The 21,394-nt window shown below is 43.2% G+C and overlaps 1 protein-coding gene across 1 annotated transcript; it reads left to right on the plus strand.

Moving 5' to 3' along the window:
- The first annotated feature begins 4,620 nt into the window (after nt 1-4,620).
- Nucleotides 4,621-5,574, plus strand: LOC141129709 (olfactory receptor 51E1-like). The gene has a single exon (XM_073617803.1). The coding sequence runs from the start codon at nt 4,621-4,623 to the stop codon at nt 5,572-5,574; it is 954 nt and encodes a 317-aa protein (XP_073473904.1).
- Nucleotides 5,575-21,394: the final 15,820 nt, after the last annotated feature.

Genomic DNA, 21,394 nt, shown 5'->3' on the forward strand with positions numbered 1-21,394 from the left:
CTAGACTTACAAATAGAGATAGTGGATAAACAGTTCAAATTCAATACATATTTCAAACCTACAGACCGCAACGGTTTCATTCCTGTGGACAGCTGTCACCACAGGTCCTGGCTATGTGCAGTCCCGCAAAGCCAATTCCTAAGGCTTCGTAGGAATTGCACTGATACAGATGTATTCATAACACAAGCAGGTATTCTCAAACAAAAATTTATTGATAAGGGATACGATGGAACCAGCCTGGACCTTGAAATCCGAAGAGCTATTGACATTGATAGAAAGTCTTTACTTGCAACAAAACCAGAAAAGAAACCGGACGAGAAATTCAAGTGGGCTATGTTGACATCTTTCTCAATACAGCATAAGCAAATTAAGAACATCATGAGGAAACATTGGGATGTCCTCAGGCAAGATAGCATTCTGGGTCCATTAGTTCCCAAAGAAGCTAAGGTCATCTTTAGAGGAGCACCATCATTACAAGGCCGAGTGGCCCCCAATATTATTAACCCCCCCACCCGCCCTTCCTTCTTTCATGATTGGACCGGTTTCTTTCCATGTAGGAAGTGTGTCGTGTGTCAACATAACACACTAGGGAGTCATAATGTGACAGAATTTGTATCTACGGTCACTGGCAAGAGATACACTATAAAACCATTCTGTACATGTAGTACGGGATATGTAGTGTATCTTATTACTTGTCCCTGTCGTAAACAATACATAGGTCGTAACACCAGGACTTTTTCTATAAGAGTAGGGGAGCATATTGCCCTTATTAAAGGTAGGGACTCAAAACATACAGTCCCCAGACATTATAAAGAATTCCACAATGGCAATCCAGAAGGATCCCAATTTATTATCATAGATAAATATACGCCACCGTGGAGAGGGGGGGCCAGAACCAGAGGGGTATCCCGTCTAGAAATGTTCTGGATACATGAACTACAGACTCTCTCCCCACAGGGTATGAATGTGGAAGTGGACATTAATGCCTTCATTGATCAGTCATGATTTGTAGTAGTTGGAAATTGGTAACCACTGAGAATTATTCATGTTCTATATTTATTTATATATATATTTTGACTTTAAGTCACAGTGACCCCTTGGGGTATTCATCTTATTATGAGAATTCATCCTATTGAGTTTTTGTGAGCAAAATTTCCCTATTATTTAACAGATATATGTTTTTGGGTATATCATAATCTTTTTGCATACATTTTTTAGATTTGGTTTACATATATAGACATCCAAACCGTATCTGTCTGTCAGATGCTAGGGGGGATGACAAATGTGCTACACTTAATGCTCTGACAATACGGAATATATGCATCTACACATTGCGTACACCTTCTCTCAGGTTTGAGATACGAAGCAGCTTCTTTTTTTAGCTGCCCACTCCTCTTTTTTTACATCTAAATGCCCATAACCAAGAGATTTTTCTAGGATGCGAGTGCGCATGTGTGTATTTGACGCCAGGACGCACGTCGATACAACATGCAGTGCTTTGGAACGCAAGCCATTTTAGAACGAGGCGTGCTTGTGCAACGCAAGCCACTCTAGAATGGGGCTTGCCTGAACATACCCTCAACCCTGTGTCGTGACGTGACATCGCGGGATTTGGTGTCTGGGAATACACCATCTCACATATTGGAAAACGCCAGATGTTAGGCAGATTCACATTACATATATCATCGGAGTATGGGGTAATTAATATTCTTTCCCCGTGGTATAGCGCAAGGGTGATGTGGATTTTTCTAACTTTTTTTAACTATATTGTATGGGGATTATCTGAATATATCTTGCGGTGCTGGAACGCAGAGTACACCCATGAGATAGAGGCTTGGAGCGCACGCGGATCCGCCATTTTGGACGACCCGGAAGTGCCGAATTAAGGAAGTGAATGGGCTGGATTCTCATTACAGGGGTCACAGTGCCTTTATTAAGGAGTTGGGCTGCAGTGGATGGACACCCCAGACAAAGTCTTGTTAGACAAAACGCATCCGGAGGACTCCACTGCCGCCCTTATTTTACATACAAGAGCTTTTAATCTACTTAAATGTAAGTGTATTTCTTTTTTATTAATAAATACTGTGTTTATGGAATTACGCTATGTGGCCCCTTTTTTATTCCTTATGGGCCATGTCTTTGGACGTTTAACCATCCGCATGGAGAAGATACTTCCGTGAAGCTCCCTGGGAACCCCATTTCCTCCCGGTAGCCAAGGTCTTCTCTTTATTGCCGGTGGGCAATACAAGCTGGTTTGACCCATACGGCGTATGCCGTTCTGGGTTCAAACCCTCCGGTAAGCCTCCAGTCACTTCGGTTATGGGATCTTCACATGCTTCACATGCTTTTATATAGGACGCTTTTGTGAAGGTTTTCCAGACCTCTTCCTTTGCTGGCCTTCAAGACTTCAAGACTTTCCTTATATGATTGGTGCACTATAAGAGCCAGTTTGATCTATTTGAGCTCATGTTATCTTGGGTCTGAATTTACTGGCAGGCCTCCATTTATTTTGGTGACAGTATCCTCACAATTTTCATTTTTTCACATATGGTGATTATGATGACCCCATTTATATATGGACTGTAAACTATTATCACATTTGATGGACTTTTAACTAGATACCAGAGTACACATTTTTATTGTTTTTTGTATTTATCACTCACATTTTCATTTTTTGTAGCGCTACACTTTGTTACACTTGTCGTTTTTAGCAAATATTCTATTTGTTGTGTTGGCTGCTTACACCATTGAGTAAGCACAAATTTATTATTGTTTTTTGGACTCCGATTCAGGGACGAATCAGGACAGAAAGAGCCAGTCACATTCTCCTGCTATGCGAATTGGATGCGGAGGGAAATCCGCATCCAATTCGCATAGGTTTGAACCCAGCCTAAATAATAGGAACAATGGCCTAGCTATAACACGGCTGCACACTTTGACCCTTGCTCACTGCACTGTCATACACCTTTTACTGATCCCTCCACCCTCAACCTAGTTTAAAAGTCCCTTCAACCTTCTGACCGCCTTCTCCACTAACAGAGCTGCAGCCTCCACATGTAGAGCTTGTAACCGACCTCAATCTCCTTCCTACACCAGTTCCTCAGCCACTTGTTTGCTCCTGCTGCCTCTCTGGTGTGGCTTGTGTTACAGGCAATATTTCTGAAAACACTAATGGGGCGTACACACGGTTGGACTTTTCGACCGGACTGGTCTGACGGATGCCGAGAGACCAAATCCGGCTGACAATCCAATCGTGTGTGGGCTTCAGCGGACTTTTCCAGTCACAAATCTGACGGTCTTTAGATTTGGAACAGGCTTCAAATCTTTACGTTGTAACTCCGCCGGACCCATAAATCCGCTCGTCAGTATGCTAGTCCGATGGACAAAAAACGACGCTAGGGCAACTATTGGCTACTGGCTATTAACTTCCTTATTTTAGTCCGGTGTACGTCATCACGTACGAATCCGTTGGACTTTGGTGTGATCGTGTGTAGGCAAGTCCGTTTGTTAGAAAGTCCGTCAAAAGTCCGTCGAAAGTCCACTGGAAAGTTTGTCGGACCAGTCCGGTCGAAAAGTCCGCCCGTGTGTACATGGCATTAGAAGTCCTTTTCTTTACTATAACACCTAAGGCCCAGAAAAACATCACCTTAGCCCCTGAAACTCCTCCAACTCTAACAGCACGCAGGTGTAGGAGTTTGTTCTTCAAGTCCAAAACGAACACCCGTTGTTCTGTCCATGGACATTTTATTGTATTATAACTCCACATACAGTTTAAAGGCATCTCCCAAGCATACAGTGTAACTTAAAGGATAGCTGTTTTCTCCATATAATCCCTGGAAGTAACACTTGAAGATCCTCCACCTTTCGAACAGTGTTTTTTTGCTTTATTAAATGTCCCACATGGCTGTGTCCAGCTCCCCATGCCTTTTTTGATGATAGCTTGCCTATTAGCCTTGAAAAGGTCCAGAATTTACTATAGCCCCTCCCCCCACTCTCCCCCATCTCCGACTTGAACGGAGATCAACAATTAATTCTAGTTTTATGGATTCCTACTTACGACCCACACTAAAGACAAATCTATCTTTAAAAATGCTATTCATGTGGTCACCAAGAGTCAGCAGAGATTTGGCTCTAAATGTTAAGGGATACTGTGAATTATAGAATGAAGTGTTGGTTGTAAATCATTCACCTTGTGTGGTGGATATACATGTTCACCATAACAATGCTGACTTAAGATCAGTTCAGTTTTAATTCAAATAATCTACTTGCTTTCGATAATATTCCACCTTCCATACTTGTTATTTTGATTTGGAGAGCTTGTTAAATTAATCCACACTATTTCAGTACATTTCTGACACTAATTAATCCATCAGTGGCAGCTGTGGTCCACTGGGAAGACTTACATGTAGTTACTGCTAAAGTTTCTATATTTAAATTGTGAGTGAGGTCATGCTTTATGAAACCTATAAAAGCCCAGCTGGGATTAAGGAAAAAATAAATGCAATGAGAATTGCACTAATATCCACACAGCTTTTGTGAATAACATTTTTCAATGTACAGTGTTCAGATTGAATAGAACATTTTAGGAATTGTTGATTTTTCAAGACATAAGTCCAAGTCATGAGCTCATCTTCCAAGAATGTCTCTTTAACTGTTACCAACTTTGTTCTAGTGGGACTTATTGAGATTGAATCATTTCGATATGTATGTGCCGTTTTGGCTCTTGCATTATTTTCAGTCACATTGTTTATGAGTTCTATGATTGTCTATATAACATGGACAGAGAAAAGCTTGCATGAACCTATGTACATCTTTATATGCATCTTAGCTATCAATGGCATGTTAGGGAACTCATCATATTATCCCAAGCTGGCTATTGACTTGTTGTCCGGATGCTCAACTATCTCACACACAGGATGTCTCTGTCAATCTTTCTGTATACAGATTTATGCAAGTAGTGAAATGTATATTTTTACCGCAATGGCCTATGATCGTTATCTGGCTGTAGGCCACCCTCTGAGATACCACACTCTGATGACCAACTTCACAACTCAAAAAATATCACTTGCCATATATGTTTATAATGGAGTGTTAGTAATTGGGAGTATACTGTTGACATTAAGACTAACTTTTTGTGGAGTAAATATCCACAATGTCTATTGTGAGATCCTGTCTCTAATACCGCTTGCTTGTAATGATACAACAATTAACACCATCTATGGAATGGTTTATACCTCGTCCTTCGCAATTGTCTGCTTGCTTGTAACAATATACTGTTACATAAGAACAGTTGTCATCTGTCTGAAACTTTCTGCAGAATCCTCCCAGAAAGCTATGCATACATTGATGACTCACGTATTGGTCTTTTCAATTTATTCCATCACCCTCTTGTTCATTACTATGAGGTACAGGCTAAACAGAAGTACTGTGATAACGGCATTTGATATTCTCATACCTTTGATCGGTACCAGCATAGCTATTTCTGCCAATCCTCTGATCTACGGTATGAGGACCAAAGTTCTCAGAGAAAAAATTGTATGCAACCTGCAGAAAATAATTGGCAACGCAAAATAAAAAAATTAAAAAAGTTGACATTTTTTAAGGCAGCAATCTTGTAGAGATGTGTTATTTTTCGAAATTCCTATTTGCCTTTTGGGGATTCTGTAGGTAACAGAGAGCTGTAGGCCAGTCTGTTGGAGTGTGCCTGTTAGTGTTTTATAAGCATTTGTGTGTACTGTGTCAGTTAATTGTTGCTTGAGGTTGCTCCAGCAGGGTGTGCTTGAGAAGTACCATTCTGAATTCTATGTGTATATATGGTATGTTTTGTTCATCTTTGTATTTGGAGTGAAATAGGTACAGCTCTGGGTATAAAGTAATCACACTGAGCCCATGTGTTATGAATATTTAGTTTAACGGCAATCAGCAGACTTTGGGTGTTGGTGAGCGGCTGGGAAGGTATTTAATATGTCAGATACTTCCTGGCACATGGTGTCCAGGGCTGGGCTGGACTGGGCCAAAAATTTGGCCATGGACTTCCTCATGACCGGCCCACTTTAATTTTGAGTGTCCCCAACAGCATCCCCCTTACATCATAGTGTCCCCAACAGCCTCCCCCTTACATCATAGTGTCCCCAACAGCGTCCCCCTTACATCATAGTGTCCCCAACAGCGTCCCCCTTACATCATAGTGTCCCCAATAGCATCCCCCTTACATCAGAGTGTCCCCATCAGCGTCCCCCTTACATCAGAGTGTCCCCAACAGCGTCCCCCTTACATCATAGTGTCCCCAACAGCATCCCCCTTACATCAGAGTGTCCCCAACAGCGTCCCCCTTACATCAGAGTGTCCCCAACAGCGTCCCCCTTACATCACAGTGTCCCCAACAGCGTCCCCCTTACATCAGAGTGTCCCCAACAGCATCCCCTTACATCATAGTGTCCATAACAGCGTCCCCCTTACATCAGAGTGTCCACAACAGCGTCCCTCTTACATCAGAGTGTCCCCAACAGCGTCCCCCTTACATCAGAGTGTCTCCAACAGCGTCCCCCTTACATCAGAGAGTCCCCAACAGCGTCCCCCTTACATCAGAGTGTCCCCAACAGCATCCCCCTTACATCATAGTGTCCCCAACAGCGTCCCCCTTACATCAGAGTGTCCCCAACAGCGCCCTCCTTACATCAGAGTGTCCCCAACAGTGTCCCCCTTACATCAGAGTGTCCCCAACAGCGTCCCCCTTACATCAGAGTGTCCCCAACAGCATCCCCCTTACATCAGAGTGTCCCCAACAGCGCCCCTCTTACATCAGAGTGTCCCCAACAGCATCCCCCTTACATCAGAGTGTCCCCAACAGCGTCCCCCTTACATCAGAGTGTCCCCAACAGCGTCCCCCTTACATCAGAGTGTCCCCAACAGCGTCCCCCCTTACATCAGAGTGTCTCCAACAGCACCCCCCTTACATCAGAGAAACAAGATATTTGGGGGGGGCACACCCTAAAAGATGCATTAAAGCTGGTGCAGCCATAAGACCATTAAGCAGAGCAAAATATTACAGCGCACACATGCAAAAAAGACATTTACCTCCAGCAGGGCTAGTTTAAAACACCTAGACAATTTTAAAAAATATTATCAAAAAATATGGGGATTTGGTCACACCATATTGCTATATGGTGCTAAGCCCACTTACTGCGTCAAAGTACCCCATGATTAGTGGGTCCTACACTATCCATGGATTGGGAGATCCTGCTTCTCTGAACCATGAGAGCAATACACTCTTCTATATGGGAGAACTGCCAATCCATGGATAGTGTAGGACCCACTAATCATGGGGTACTTTGACGCAATAAGTGACAGCGTCCTCCTTACATCAGAGTGTCCCAATCAGCAGCTCCCTTCACATCAGAGTCCCCATCAGAAGCACTTCACATCAGAGAGCCCCCATCAACAGTCCCTTCACATCAGAGTGTCCTCCCCCTCCCACATGTACTCACAGTTTTGAAGGCAGCTTCTCGTTCCTCTCTCCAGTCGTGTGATAGCAAGTGATAAGGGGAGAGAGGAAAGAAAGTCTGCCGTTGGTCTATCTCCCTCTGCAGTCTGGAGGGAGCATAACGCCTAATGCTCTCTCCAGCATATGATGGAAGCTGCTCCTCCTGACAGGAGTGAAATTGCGATCACTCACTGTCAGAGAGGAGCGGCTCCTGGACCGCACCTGACTGGCCTACTGAGCCATTGGCCCACCGGGAATCTCCCGGTAGTCCCGATGGCCAGTACATACCTGATGATGTCCTCTACTGGGCTTCTGCCTGGTGAGGATGCTACAGTGACCATACCTCCCAACTTTTTGAGACTGGAGCGAGGGACAAATATTAGCAAATGTATGTAGGCACAGGACACATCCGCCTGCCAAGTCCCCTTAAAGGAGAATTATACAAAAAAATGATTAGTTAAACCCACAAGTGCTTTATTTTTACAACTACTATTCCTTTATATTGGCTTTTGAAGTGTACAAATGCAGCAATTTAGTAATTAAATGAAAGATTTAGCACCGGGAAACAGTTTTTGAGAGATAAATAGTGCATTTTATACAACTATATAGATCAGACCAAAATGAGGGACAAATGAGGAGGAATGAGGGACAGAGGGACTTTGTTCCAAATCAGGGACAGTCCCTCCAAATCAGGGACAGTTGGGAGGTATGTAGTGACAACTATCTTTCTCCCAGGCTTTTTGGCCTAGGGATTGAAATGCTGTAAGTATTTCCCCTACTGCCTGCAAGGGATGTTCTCTTTTGGGTGTAGAGATAGTAAACTGCGGCTGTCCCCATAAGAGAGGTGGTGATTGACTGGCTGAGCGGAAAGTAAATACAAGAAGCTGTGTTATCCGACCTTGGAACATGACTATTGAGATACCACTTGAACCTCAATTGCCAAGGAGCCATGAGCTATGATACTTAATTGTCTAGCAAGCATAGCCCTGTGGAAAGGGACCCAGAGAGTTTAGAAAGAAATTAAGAATAATAACCACTTAAGGACCAAGCCTATTTCTGAGATTTGGTGTTTACAAATTAAAAATAGGTTTTTTTTGCTAAAAAATTACTTGGAACCCCCAAACATTATATATATATATATATATATATATATATATATATATATATTTTTTTTTTTTTTTTTCTAACACCCTAGAGAATAAAATGGCGGTTGTTGCAATACTTTCTGTCACATTGTATTTGCGCAGCGGTCTTACAAGCGCACTTTTTTGGAAACAATACACCTTTTGGAGTTAAAAAAATAAAACAACTGTAAAGTTAGCCCATTTTTTTTTAAATATTGTGAAAGATAATGTTACGCTGAGTAAATTGATACCCAACATGTCACGCTTCAAAATTGCGCCCGCTCGTGGAATGGCGACAAACATTTTCCCTTAAAAATCTCCATAGGCGATGTTTAAAAAATTCTACAGGTTGCATGTTTAGACTTACAGAGGAGGTCTAGTGCTAGAATGATTGCTCTCGCTCTACCGATCTCTGAGATACCTCACATGTGTGGTTTGAACACCGTTTTCATATGCGGGCGCTGCTCATGCATGCGTTCGCTTCTGCACGCGAGCTCGACCTTTTTTATTTTCTTACACTGTTTTAAAAAAAAAAAAAAATTGTGTCACTTTTATTCCTGTTACAAGGAATGTATACCTCCTTTAATAATAGTAAATATAGTAGTAGTAATAGAAAAAAAGCATGACAGGACCTCTTAAATATGAGATCTGTGGGTCAAAAAGACCTCAGATCTCATATTTATACTAAAGTGCAATAATAAAAAAAAATGTTTTAGGTCATTTGAAAAAAAATAAAAATAAAAAATGTCCCTTTAAGAGCTATGGGCGGAAGTGGCGTTTTGATGACTCCTCCGCCCTGCAGTGGTATGGAGACGGGTGGGGGCCATCTTCCCATCACTTATCTCCATGTCAAGCCAGGGTCAGGACACGATCGCCTCCGCCGACGGCTCCGGTAAGTGGCGGAGGGCACCGGAGAGCGGTGGGGGGGCCCTCTCCCGCGGCTGATAAAAGTGATCTTGCGGTGAATCACAGAGACCACTTTTATCCTGAAGCAGACCACCCACTGAAGAAGAGACCGGGGTTATGGTAGCTAGCTGCTGCCCTAACAACGGTATTCCTCTTCAAAGTAGCGACGTAAAACAACGGCGGTCCGTAAGTGGTTAAAGACTATGGGGGTTATTTACAAAAGGCAAATCCACTTTGCACTACAAGTGCAAACTAGAAGTGCAAAGTGCCCTTAAAATTGCACTAAAAGTGCACTTGGAAGTGCAATCGCTGTAGATCTAAGGGGGACATGCAAGGAGAATTAAAAAAACAACATTTTAGCCTGTACATAATTGGATGATAAAATCAGCAGAGCTTCCCCTCATTTCAGATCTACCCCTCAGATTTACAGCGACTGCACTTCCAAGTGCACTTTCAGTGCAATTTCAAGTGCACTTTGCACTTGTAGTTTGCACTTGTAGTGCAAAGTGGATTTGCCTTTCGTAAATAACCCCCTATGTTCTATGTAAAAGAAACATCAGTCCCTCTCTCTTTCTTCAGTGCACAGGATGTTGCCGGTTGAGGCTGTTCTGGGCTTCACGATAGGGCGGGAGAGCCAATGAAAGGCAGCTCTGCTAGGGGCGGGGGGGGGGGGGGGGCATCAAGAGTCACCCCATTCCACCACCTGTAATGCCCTGTACACACGATCGGACATTCCGACAGCAAAATCCATGGGATTTTTTCCGACAGATGTTGGCTCAAACTCGTCTTGCATACACACAAAGTTGGTCGGAAATTCCGAACGTCAAGAACGCGGTGAAGTACAACACGTACGACGAGCCAAGAAAAATGAAGTTCAATAGCCAGTGCAGCTCTTCTGCTTGATTGTGAGCATGCGTGGCACTTTGTGCGTCGGAATTGTCTACACAATATCGGAAGTTACGCAAATGGATTTTGTTGTCGAAAAATTTTAGATCCAGCTCTCAAACTTTGTGTGTCGGAAATTCCGATGGAAAAAGTCAGATGGAGCCCACACACGGTCGGAATTTCCGACAACAAGCTCCGATCGCACATTTTCCGTCGGAAAGTCTGATCGTGTATACAGGGCATTAAATCACTTCTACATAAAAGAGCACTGCCAGCTAAAAATGTTGATACCAAGATGATGACTGTAGCCCCAGCTATTATACCAGTACAACCACTTAAAGGATAAGTTCACCTTTGGTAACATGATCCACCCTTTTTTTTGGGTGGAACATGTAACGTGTTTCCAATACTGCAGCCGCTCCCCGATCCCCCCTCCCTGTGACAGCAGCACAGAGAGACGTTCACCATACTAGCTGTCACTTTTTGAAATCAGGGCGGCCGCACGTGGCTCCACCCACACGGGCACATCATTCATATACACAGCTCTATATGTGAATGAACTACAAGCCCTGACATCTTTGCGGCTGTTGGTTTGTAGTTCTCAATTAACTACCACGGCGCTGTGGAGCGTCCTGTCATTGTATCTGCAATCCCGTATGGGATGTACCGGCACACAGATACACTGACAGATCTGCAGGAGACCGGCATGGCACCAGCAATATGCTGATCGCTGGTGCAATGTTTTACAGGCTCTAAAAAAGAAAAAGAAAAAAAAATGCAATTCTTTAACCTGCAAAAAAATGTGATTTTTTTTTTTTAAAGTGAACTTAACCTTTAAACCCCAGGACATCATATGAAGTCTCCTACCCATTGGGAAGTGGTTAAATAGTTATTGCCAAGAGTTACAGGGAGACTTGTCTTTTTACCATTAATACTTTTCATGGTTTAACCACTTCAGCCCCGGAAGAATTTACCCCCTTCCTGACCAGAGCACTTTTTGCGATACGGCACTGCGTCGCGTTAACTGACAATTGCGCGGTCGTGTGACGTTGCACCCAAACAAAATTGACGTCCTTATTTTCCCACAAATAGAGCTTCCTTTTGGTGGTAATTTATCACCTCTGCAGTTTTTTTTTTTTTGCGCTATAAACAAAAAAAGGAGTGACAATTTTGAAAAAAAAAAAAGCAATATTTTTTACTTTTCCCTATAATAAATATCCCCAAAAAATATATAAAGAAAACAAATTTCTTTCTCAGTTTAGGCCGATATGTATTCTTCTACATATTTTTGGTAAAATAAATTGCAATAAGTGTATATTGATTGGTTTGCGCAAAAGTTAGAGCGTCTACAAAATAGGGGATAGATTTATGGCATTTTTATGTTTTATTTTTTTTTATTAGTAATGGCGGCGATCTGCGATTTTTATCAGGACTGCAACATTATGGTGGACACATCGGACACTTTTGACACTATTTTGGGACCATTGTCATTTATACAGCGATCAGTGCTATAAAAATACACTGATTACTGTGTAAATGATACTGGCAGGGAAGGGGTTAAACACTAGGGGGCGATCAAGGGGTTATTTGTGTCCTAGGGAGTGATTCTAACTGTGGGGGGGGGATGGGCTACCTAGGACATGGCAGCGATCACTGCTCCCGATGACAGGAAGCAGTAGATCTCTGTCATGTTGCTAGGCAGAACAGGGAAATGCCTTGTTTACATAGGCATTTCCTTGTTCTGCCGCTCCGTGACACGATCGCGGGCCCCCAGGCAAACATCGAGTGCGGGGACCCCCGGGCATGGTCACGGAGTACATGGCGGCGCATTCGCCCACAATGCTGCAGTTTAAAGGGGACGTACCTGTACGCCCATTTGCCCAGATGTGCCATTGTGCCGACGTACATCGTCGTGCGCTGGTCAGCATGTGGTTATCCTGTTTTTATTTAATACTGTGTATACGGGTTTAATATGGTTTAGCCATGTTGCGGTTTAACTTAATTGTCATAGTTGAAGCTAGTATTCCCGTCAGCTAGTCTAACACATTCTAAAATATTCTCTGACCTGTTTATTGATTTGTGCATTGTGTTTATCTTAGCTTGCCGTAATATACTTGATCTACCATCAAGCAGTCTGTGGCCTATTTTCTTTATGCTAACATAGTGTGGTAGTCTACTAATACTTATATTGTACAGGTGTGTGCATCCTTTAACTTCTATAACCAGGTGTGTAAGAGGGAACAGAGCGGTTTACAGAGTCATGGCCTAACAGAGAACCCATCATACCAAGCGACTCCTATGGGGATAAGTGCTGCAAACGTACAGGTCTGCCTTGAAACTCCAGCTGTGTACTCGCTGCACTCTCACTGCCGTGGTGACGCCCAGGCGCTGCAAGATCTCAGGTTTTAGTTTGTCATAATCTCGGGCTTCCTCCATGGACAAGTCAAAGTAAGCTTTTTGGGAGTCCCCTTCCAACAGTGGTGCCACAAATGCAGCCCAGTGGTCTTTAGACCAGGCTTGCCCCTCAGCAGTTCTTTCAAAAGTACATAAGAACGTTACCACATCATCCTTTGGTGCCTGGCAGGGTGTCACCTCACCAGGGGACCTTGTGGAAACATTTGTAGTCTTGGCTGGAATCTGCTGTAGTACTTCAGCTATTACCTGTCAGTCTTTCTCAGCTGCCTGAGCCAAGGCGGTCACTTGAGCCCCAGTGGCCTGAGCCAGGGCAGCCACAGCTTGCTGGCTGGTTGCTTGGGCTTGCTGCTACTGAGCAGCCAACAGCCTATTAGTTTCTTGTTGTGCAGCAGTAGTTTGCTTATAAGCCTGTTGCTGTGTGGCATTACTTTGGAGCAAAGCCTTTATTAAGTCCTCCATGCTGCAGATTCAGTTATACTGCAGTACAATGTGTCTTTAAGTGGTATAGACACACACTGCTGTCTTTTTAACACTGCTGACACAACGTTCACACAGCTTATCTCAATGCAGTCTTTTAACAACAGGTACACAGTGTAGCCAACAAACTTGCCTTTCAGCGTGGATCAGTAGAGGGATTGCCCGCATCCTCCACCAATTGTGGGCGATTAGCTCCAAGTGAAGAGTTTTCAGAAAGGCAATCCAGCCGTAGCAAGGTTAGGGGCTTCCTGCCCATTTTTACTTGGTCAGCAAATAAAGCAAACAGAAAGGCTTCCTGCAGAAGGGTAGAAAACATAGTCCAAAAGCAAAAGTCCATCACACGAATATAAGCCTCCTGGCTGATAGACCTCACTGTGTCTGCTTCAGTCCTGCAGGCATGTTCCCTCAGGGCCTGCCTTCTCCTCTCTCAGCACCACACTTATATCCAGGTAAGACAAAATTATACCCCAGGTGGGGAGCAAGGTGTGACCAGTGCTTAACCCCTTGCTGCCTACAGATCTCTCACTACCACCTATTTACCTTACGATTCTCAAGATTATATGTGGCAGATATACTCCATCAATAACTGTCAGGGGCTGTTTGTCACAATATATAAACACAGGGTTGCATGAGTTGGTGTTTGTAATATGCCTGGAGCTTGATTTTAAGCTCCAGCTTGTAGGTGTTTTTAGCACCACTCAAAGTAGAGGTGAAAATATATCCATGTGTCCAAGAACATGGGGTGTAGGCTTGTCCTAATCTCAATTCAAGGCATTTTTTCTTTTTGGATAGAGTAAGGGAGGGTTAATACTCCTGCAATTTGTTTTTTGCTATCTGTGTCCAATTGGGGTGCTTTACTTTCACTTCCTGTCCCATAGCCAAACAGGATGTGAGATAAAATACCTGAAAATTAAGGCAATTCATTGGGGTCACCCAGATTACCATAACTAGGGTCCCTACTGGAAGATTTCCCCTCTATTACTTTCCTGGGGACAACCCGAAATGAAGGTTTTCTTTTACTTTCACTTTCAATGATAATGGTAAACAGGACAAAGAGCGAGGGTGATAACGTAACCAGCATTGCAGTTACTGGACCATGCAGATTCTATAATGTACTATTGTTAAAATACCTGAATTCAGTTTCGTTTTCCCATCACAACATGGAGTTTCTATAGACATTGAGCTCCCGATTCTTAAACTGAATGCTTGGAGATGTAGTCTGAGCTTTAAACGGTGTCATTACTATTGCTGACCAATACACTACAAGATCCAGTGTGCCTGGAGGCAGGAGGCACTTAAGAGGAGTCAAATAATTAGAAAAGCCCAGTTAAGAGTGGGGGCAGTGAGCGTAGACCTGGAGGACTCGTGAAAGAGAGAAAGAAATTAATAGGCCGACCAGTAACTGTATGCTGTGTCCGCTGTTGTGCCATTGGGTTTGCCATTTAGCAGATCACAGGAAGCCACCTGGAATCAATACCACTCCAAAGGGGACCCCCTCTATCATAAAATTCTGCTGACACAGATCAGGAGAAGATCATTGACCCATTATTGACCTTTTTTTACTTTGTGCATACCCATTTGCCTTTACTTTTACTTTACACTTGTCTACTATTGATCACCACTAGTCCTGTTTGGCCAGACTCTATACCACAGAACCTTAACTCTTTGCCTGGTTTCTCCCACTTCAGTGTTGTGAGTGCAGGGATATACAACACCAATAAGCACATCTTCAATGGCTTCTTCAAGGACATATTCAAGGACCCCAATGTAGCTGGCTGAAGAATAAATTTAAAGACTGTACAGAGTCCACCTGCTATTGAGTGCAATTCCCAGTATATTACCAGCTCTCTTTTGTAAAGGCCTAGGCTTAGCTCTATCATTCCAAGAGTTCATTGGCAACTTAGCCCTTATCTGTGTTGGTACCTGTTTTGGTTGCCTTTTGCTGCTCATTTATTGAGGAGATCTACAATTTATGCTGGTCTGGTTTGAGTTTCCTGTAGTACTTTAAATATGTCAAGTGAAGCCTCATTGTATCCTTTATGCTGCTAAATTTTTCACTGTTATACCCTGATTATTTGATCACTACTTGACAATATATTCTGATATTTGCTACAAAGTCTCAAGTCTAATTTCAAGGTATTAAAAAAACTACTAATCTACCTCTGTTGACATGTAAACCTGAGGTGCCAGTGGTGTTGAGGCATCTATTAAAGCCTAGGTAAGAACAGAGGATTCAACATAATTAACAGCTCCTGTGGTTGGAGGAAAGTAATATAGCTGTTAGGATTGAATAAAGATATTAGTCCATCCATTTCAACCTTGTGTAAGTGTTTATGTCACTAACACCTTCCATATCCCTGTATATTGTATTTACTAAGAAGCACATATAAAAGTTTTTTGAATTTGTCTACACTCCTCCTTGACACCACCAACTTTGGAAGGGAGCTCTACATCATTGCTACTATAACAGTAAAGATCTCCATACACAGTTTAAGACAAAACTGCTTATCGACCAACTTTAATATATGTCTTCTTTAGAGACCTTAGGTTAAAGTATACTGTATGTGAACACAGCATAGATGGTAACAAAGTTCAGGTTATATATTGCCCATACCAATAATTAGTTTAAACGTTTCCTGACCTTTTTTTGTGTGGTCGTGTTAATGTGCTGCATTCACCTCTGTCATCTTCTGTGTAGCAAGAGGTTGGGAGCTAGTTACTTCACACACTCTGCAGACAGACATGCATGCAAACACACACATAGTTAAAGAAACATTTATTCGGGTAACATACACATTTAAAAGTTTCCTCCCAATGCTAGAGTCACAGTTTAAAGATTTGTATATTGCTATCATATCTCCTCTAATGCCCCGTACACACGATCAGAAATTCCGCCAGCAAAAGTCGGATGTGAGCTTTTTGTCAGAAATTCTGACCATGTGTATGCTCCATTGGACTTTTGCTGGCAGAATTCCAGCCAGCAAAAGATTGAGAGCATGTCCTCTATTTTTCAGTCGGAAAAAGTTTCTATCAGAAAATGCAATCGTCTGTATGCAATTCGGACGCGCAAAAAATCACGCATGCTCGGAAACATTTCGACGCATGCTCGGAAGTATTGAACTTCATTTTCTCGGCTTGTCGTAGTGTTGTATGTCACCAAGTCCTTGATGGTCGAAAGTTCAGAGAACGTTTGTGTGACCGTGTGTATGCAAGGCAAGCTTGAGTGGAATTCTGTCTGAAAAACCATCCAAGTTTTTTTTACGGAATTTCTGATCGTGTGTATGGGGCATTACGTACATCTTGTCTAGGGATTTACTACATCAACAGCCCTTCTATTCAAGTTACAGATCACCTCCTCATTGAATGTTAAAAGGTTGATTTGGCAAGAACCGTGTTTCATACATCCATGTTAGGTACTACTAATGATACTATTTTTATTGTGCAATTTCTTGGATATGGTCACTTATCATTTCTTCCAATAGTTTACATACTAATGATGTTAGGCTGACTAATACAAAATAGATGTTGTGCTATTTCAGAGTGAATAAAAAAATCATGTGCATTATCACCCGCTAAATAACTAAACACAAATAACATCAATGTGCCTAGTGTTTCCAGCTCAAACAAGGTGCAAATATGCAGTGAAAAAAATACAATAATTGATTTCAAGGCCTGATCATAAAAATACACAAATATATAAGTAAACATTTTTTAAACATCCATGAATAACAAAATAAAAAATCTTGCAATCTTATACCCTTGATGCACTCTTGTGAATTATTAATTATTAATTAATAATTATAAGACTTCACCAAAACACTTATGGGCACTTCCTTACCTTATATGTGTGACCTTTACAAGAAAAAGGTCTCAAGCATTTATCCCTTTTTTAGCCAGGTCATGGCTGTTCCTCCTCTGGTGTGTGCACACTACTTAAATTTCAACTTTTTATGGTATTTAAAGTGTTACTAAACCCACAACAGTAAAATCAGTCTGTATATGCAGTAAAGCATGCTTGTTATACTCACTGTGGAACCTAAGGGATTAATCTTTTGCATTGTGTATAAAGGCTGTTTGATCCTGTCTCTCTGATCCTCCTCTTCTTACACTGTCTCCAAAAAATAACCTGATATTTACTGAGCCAGGGGACAGGCTGCACATGCTCAGTTTGGTGTATATTGCTAGAGTGTTTTTTTTTTTTTTCTTGAGAGGGTGCATGTGATCAGCATGGGGCCAATCAGCACTGTCCAGACAAATGGCAACTCACATGGGTGAAGATAAAAAAGGTGCCCTCACTTGTGGCGCTGCAGAGCATGGAGTCTTCGCTGGAAACTGCTGGTGGTAGATACGACTGTGCAGTGATAGTCCCAAAATGAGGCTTGGAGTGCATGAAGCAGAGCGGCGTAGAGCAAAGACGTCACTAAGGTGTGACGCGTTTCTGAGCATGTGAGTTACCATTTGTTGCATACTATTGAAGTGTTTTTAAACTTATACACTGAGAAGCACCTCCCTCCCTTGTTTATGCTCTGTTGTTTTAGCTGGAGGTGATTGGAGTATGGTGCAGCTCATGCAGGGATAAGGAGGTTTTGTGCAGTATTGCCCTTTTGAGGCCATCCTGAGACTGAAGACTTTCTTTAATCTATTGTGATATTGGGGAATTCAGCTCAGTGGTAGAAGAGTGAGTGACTATGATCATTTTAGGGCTTGACAGACCACTTTTATTCACCACCTATTGCCTGGCCAATGTATATAAAAGGCCAGATGTAAGCAGTGCTGTTGCAAGGGGACGTACCAATATTTCCTCCCACATCAGAGGCTCATGTGTGCCTAATAGAGCATGCACCCATGAGCCCGGTGATTGATACGTCACCTGGATGCAGTGAATTACATGACATGGTACAGGACAAAAGAAAATGGTCTTGTACCATGGGATCATTGTGTTCAATCACAGCACAACATAAATGTAAAAAAAAAAAAAATTGCATGGTGTAGCTTCAGGCTCTCTCCTCACATAGATTTTCTGTGAGAGGAGAGAGCCATTATTTTGGTAATGTGAGTAAGCACTGCTGGTCACATTGCTCACACAGCCACAGCACTGCACAGCCAGTTCACAGTGTCCCTGATCACTGCCCAACCGTGTACTGTGTATAAATTGCAGCAAGGCACCTTTCACTTGTCCCAGTGTCGCCAGTGCTGCCTGATTGCAGTGACACCAGACCACTATACACCAGTATCCTGATTACCACCATACCAGCTTCCTGATCACCACCATTTACACATACAAATCCCCGTTCTGTCTCATGCCAGCAATCGCGGGTGGCCGGCGGACATCGCGCCCGGGGGCCATGCGCATCGGGTCCCCCGCCATGCAGCGCGTCTCGGGAGGTGCATGAGCCTGCTATAGCTGTTTAAATGGCCAACGTACAGCTAAAGTGATTTGCGGGAATGAGCCGACCTGGTGCAGTATAATGAAGGCAGCTGGTCGGCTAGTGGTTAACACAGCAATACATAACATTTAGTGCTGTATATAGTGCTGTATACCACCTTGTTTTTTAGTTTTGTTTTTTTTTCCCGTGCCTGCCCCCTTTTTAAATTGTCAACCACAGTTTTTCTGACTGTGACGCTGTTATTCCCCCTTTTTTTTTTTTTTTTTTCTATAGTTTTTACATTTCTGTCAGCACTCAGCAGCGGTCCTCAAATTAAAGTGCACTAAACACCACTTTTCATTGAATAAAGTGCATCCAATTACACATTTCCCAGTATTTATTACATTTGGGAGGCCAGCAAGGAGAGGCAGATGTCCCCATGCCACTATGAGGGGACCAGCAGCATTTGTGTCCACAGACAAGGGAAGACGTGGTAGCCTCAGACAGGGCACATTTTTCTCTGTTTAGTGATATTGCTTGTGCTATCCAGCCACAGCATGCAGAGGAGGTGGTGGCCTGGCTTACTAAACCATCCACATCCTCCTCATCCTCTATCACCCAAGCAGAGACCAGTGTGCAGTCCACCGCAGCTGCCAGAGCGTCTTATTCGGTCTTCTTGTCCACAGCTACTCCTGCCATAGCCCCATCATCATGCATGGAGGAGTCAGCTAAATTATTTGCTCTGCATTCAGCGGGCTTTCCGAAAGAGAGTTCAGTGCTGCCGGAGGTTTTGTGACAGATAAAAGAGCGTGTCTGTCCATAGACTCCGTTGATAGCTGACATTTGTCAAAATTAATCAGTCCTGGATTAGCAGCAGCTATCAAGCCCCTGATACCGATGTCGCTGATTAAATGTTTTTGGGATCTGGAATCTCTGCAAGACTGTCTAGGCTGCCTAGCTTTGTGGGTGTTGATTTTATCTTGAAGTAGTTTTTTGGTATAGGTTTCATGGGCACATATAACACCACAGGACCAATTTTTCTGTACTTGTTTGACAGGTACCTATTATTTACATGTAGCCACTAGTGTGGCTAACTAGTGTTGCCACTAGTTACTAACATCTACCATGTCACCCTGCTGCCAGACTTCCATGTATCACCTCTGAGACAATGAACAGTCTTTTGCTTTGTTTTGTTTTTGTTTATTGGGAGGATATAACTTGGTTGGGGAAAGGGGTATATGGGATGCCCATAGAACAAATTACTTTGCCATCATATTTATAGATTCAATCTTCATTTGAGCCTGAAGGAATGATGCAAATGTATGGGCGGCACAGTGGTGTAGTGGATAGCACTTTTGCCTAGCAGTAAGAAGGGTTGCTGGTTCAAATCCCAACCACAACACTACCTGCCTTGAGTTTGCATGTTCTCCCTGTGCCTGCGTGGGTTTCCTCCGGGTACTCTGGTTTCCTCCCACTCTCCAAAGACATGCTGGTAGGTTAATTGGATTCTGTCTAAATTGTCCCTAGTATGTATGAATGTGAGTTAGGGACCTTAGATTGTAAGCTCCTTGAGGGTAGGGACTGATGTGAATATACAATGTATATGTAAAGCACTGTGTAAATTGACCGCGCTATATAAGTACCTTAAATAAATAACATCTACAGTCTTTTCCCTGCATCACCATGCAGATTATTATAATTCCTGCAGACTATTGCTCCCGTGTAAGGGTGAAGCTCCCAAGAATCCTTCCCTCCTGCACAAACTTATACTGTAGCACATCAATTTCTTGTCACATCTTCTTCTATATGCAAAAGATCCCACTCTGAATAGTCTCTAATGCTGACTTTGCTTGGTTGCTGCTACTAGGCCAGAGGTCTGCAGTACCTCTCCCCAGAGTCCTAGTAGTTTAATAGCATGTGCTAAATGGTGGACTACTGTTCCCAGCTAGTCCAGCTTGCAAATCCTGCGCCCTCGGGCCGCATCAATTTGACACTATTCCCCACAGTCTCTCTTCTGCTCCAGGACTCCTCACCAATGACCGTGTAATGATGAGGACTTCACCAATGACCGTGTAGTAAAGGTGAAGTTCCCTCACAGACTTCTTGGCATGTCTCCACATCCAGCCCTCTGCTGTGGTACACTCACTGACCTTCTTTTGCACCGAGACCATGGTGAAGAACTTAACTGGACCGTATGTTCCACCAGCTTCTCCTGCCCCTCTGCTCCAGGAACTCCTCATCAATGACTGTGTAATGTTGAGGACTACACCCATGACTGTGTAAGGGTGAAGTTCCCTCACAGCTCTCCCAGCCTCCTCCTGCGATCGGCGCACCCGCCCCCCCAGATGGAGGTGCCCTCCTGCTGCTGTCTAGTACTCCATTCTTCACTTCTCTCAGCCGACAACTCCTGTCAGTGGCCTGTTACCTCAGCTTATATGGGAGGCCTGCCCCTTGCCAATTCCAGTTGAGGATTGGTCAGGGCTCCTCACATGAGCTGCCTGCCACTCCAGTTCTAGGCCCTGCCCCTTTTCCAGAACATTCTCACTGGAAGCAGGGAAGGCACCTCAGAACTGAAGTACAGGTGGTCAGACCCACTGCTACACTAACCACTCCCTGCCCCCAGATCAAAACAAACAGGCCTAGTCTGTAATTTAGGTCTGCCTAAATTTACCTGTACTGACAGTTTCCCTAGCAAAAATCCTATGCTAGCACCTAGAGGGTGCTACATTTATTTTTAT

Source organism: Aquarana catesbeiana, linkage group LG02, assembly GCF_042186555.1.
Source record: "Aquarana catesbeiana isolate 2022-GZ linkage group LG02, ASM4218655v1, whole genome shotgun sequence".
NCBI classification, from domain to species: Eukaryota; Metazoa; Chordata; class Amphibia; order Anura; family Ranidae; genus Aquarana; species Aquarana catesbeiana.

What these genes read in the sequence shown, in the direction of transcription:
- LOC141129709 (XM_073617803.1), top strand. Translation starts at nt 4,621, where the DNA reads ATGAGCTCATCTTCCAAGAATGTCTCTTTAACTGTTACCAACTTTGTT.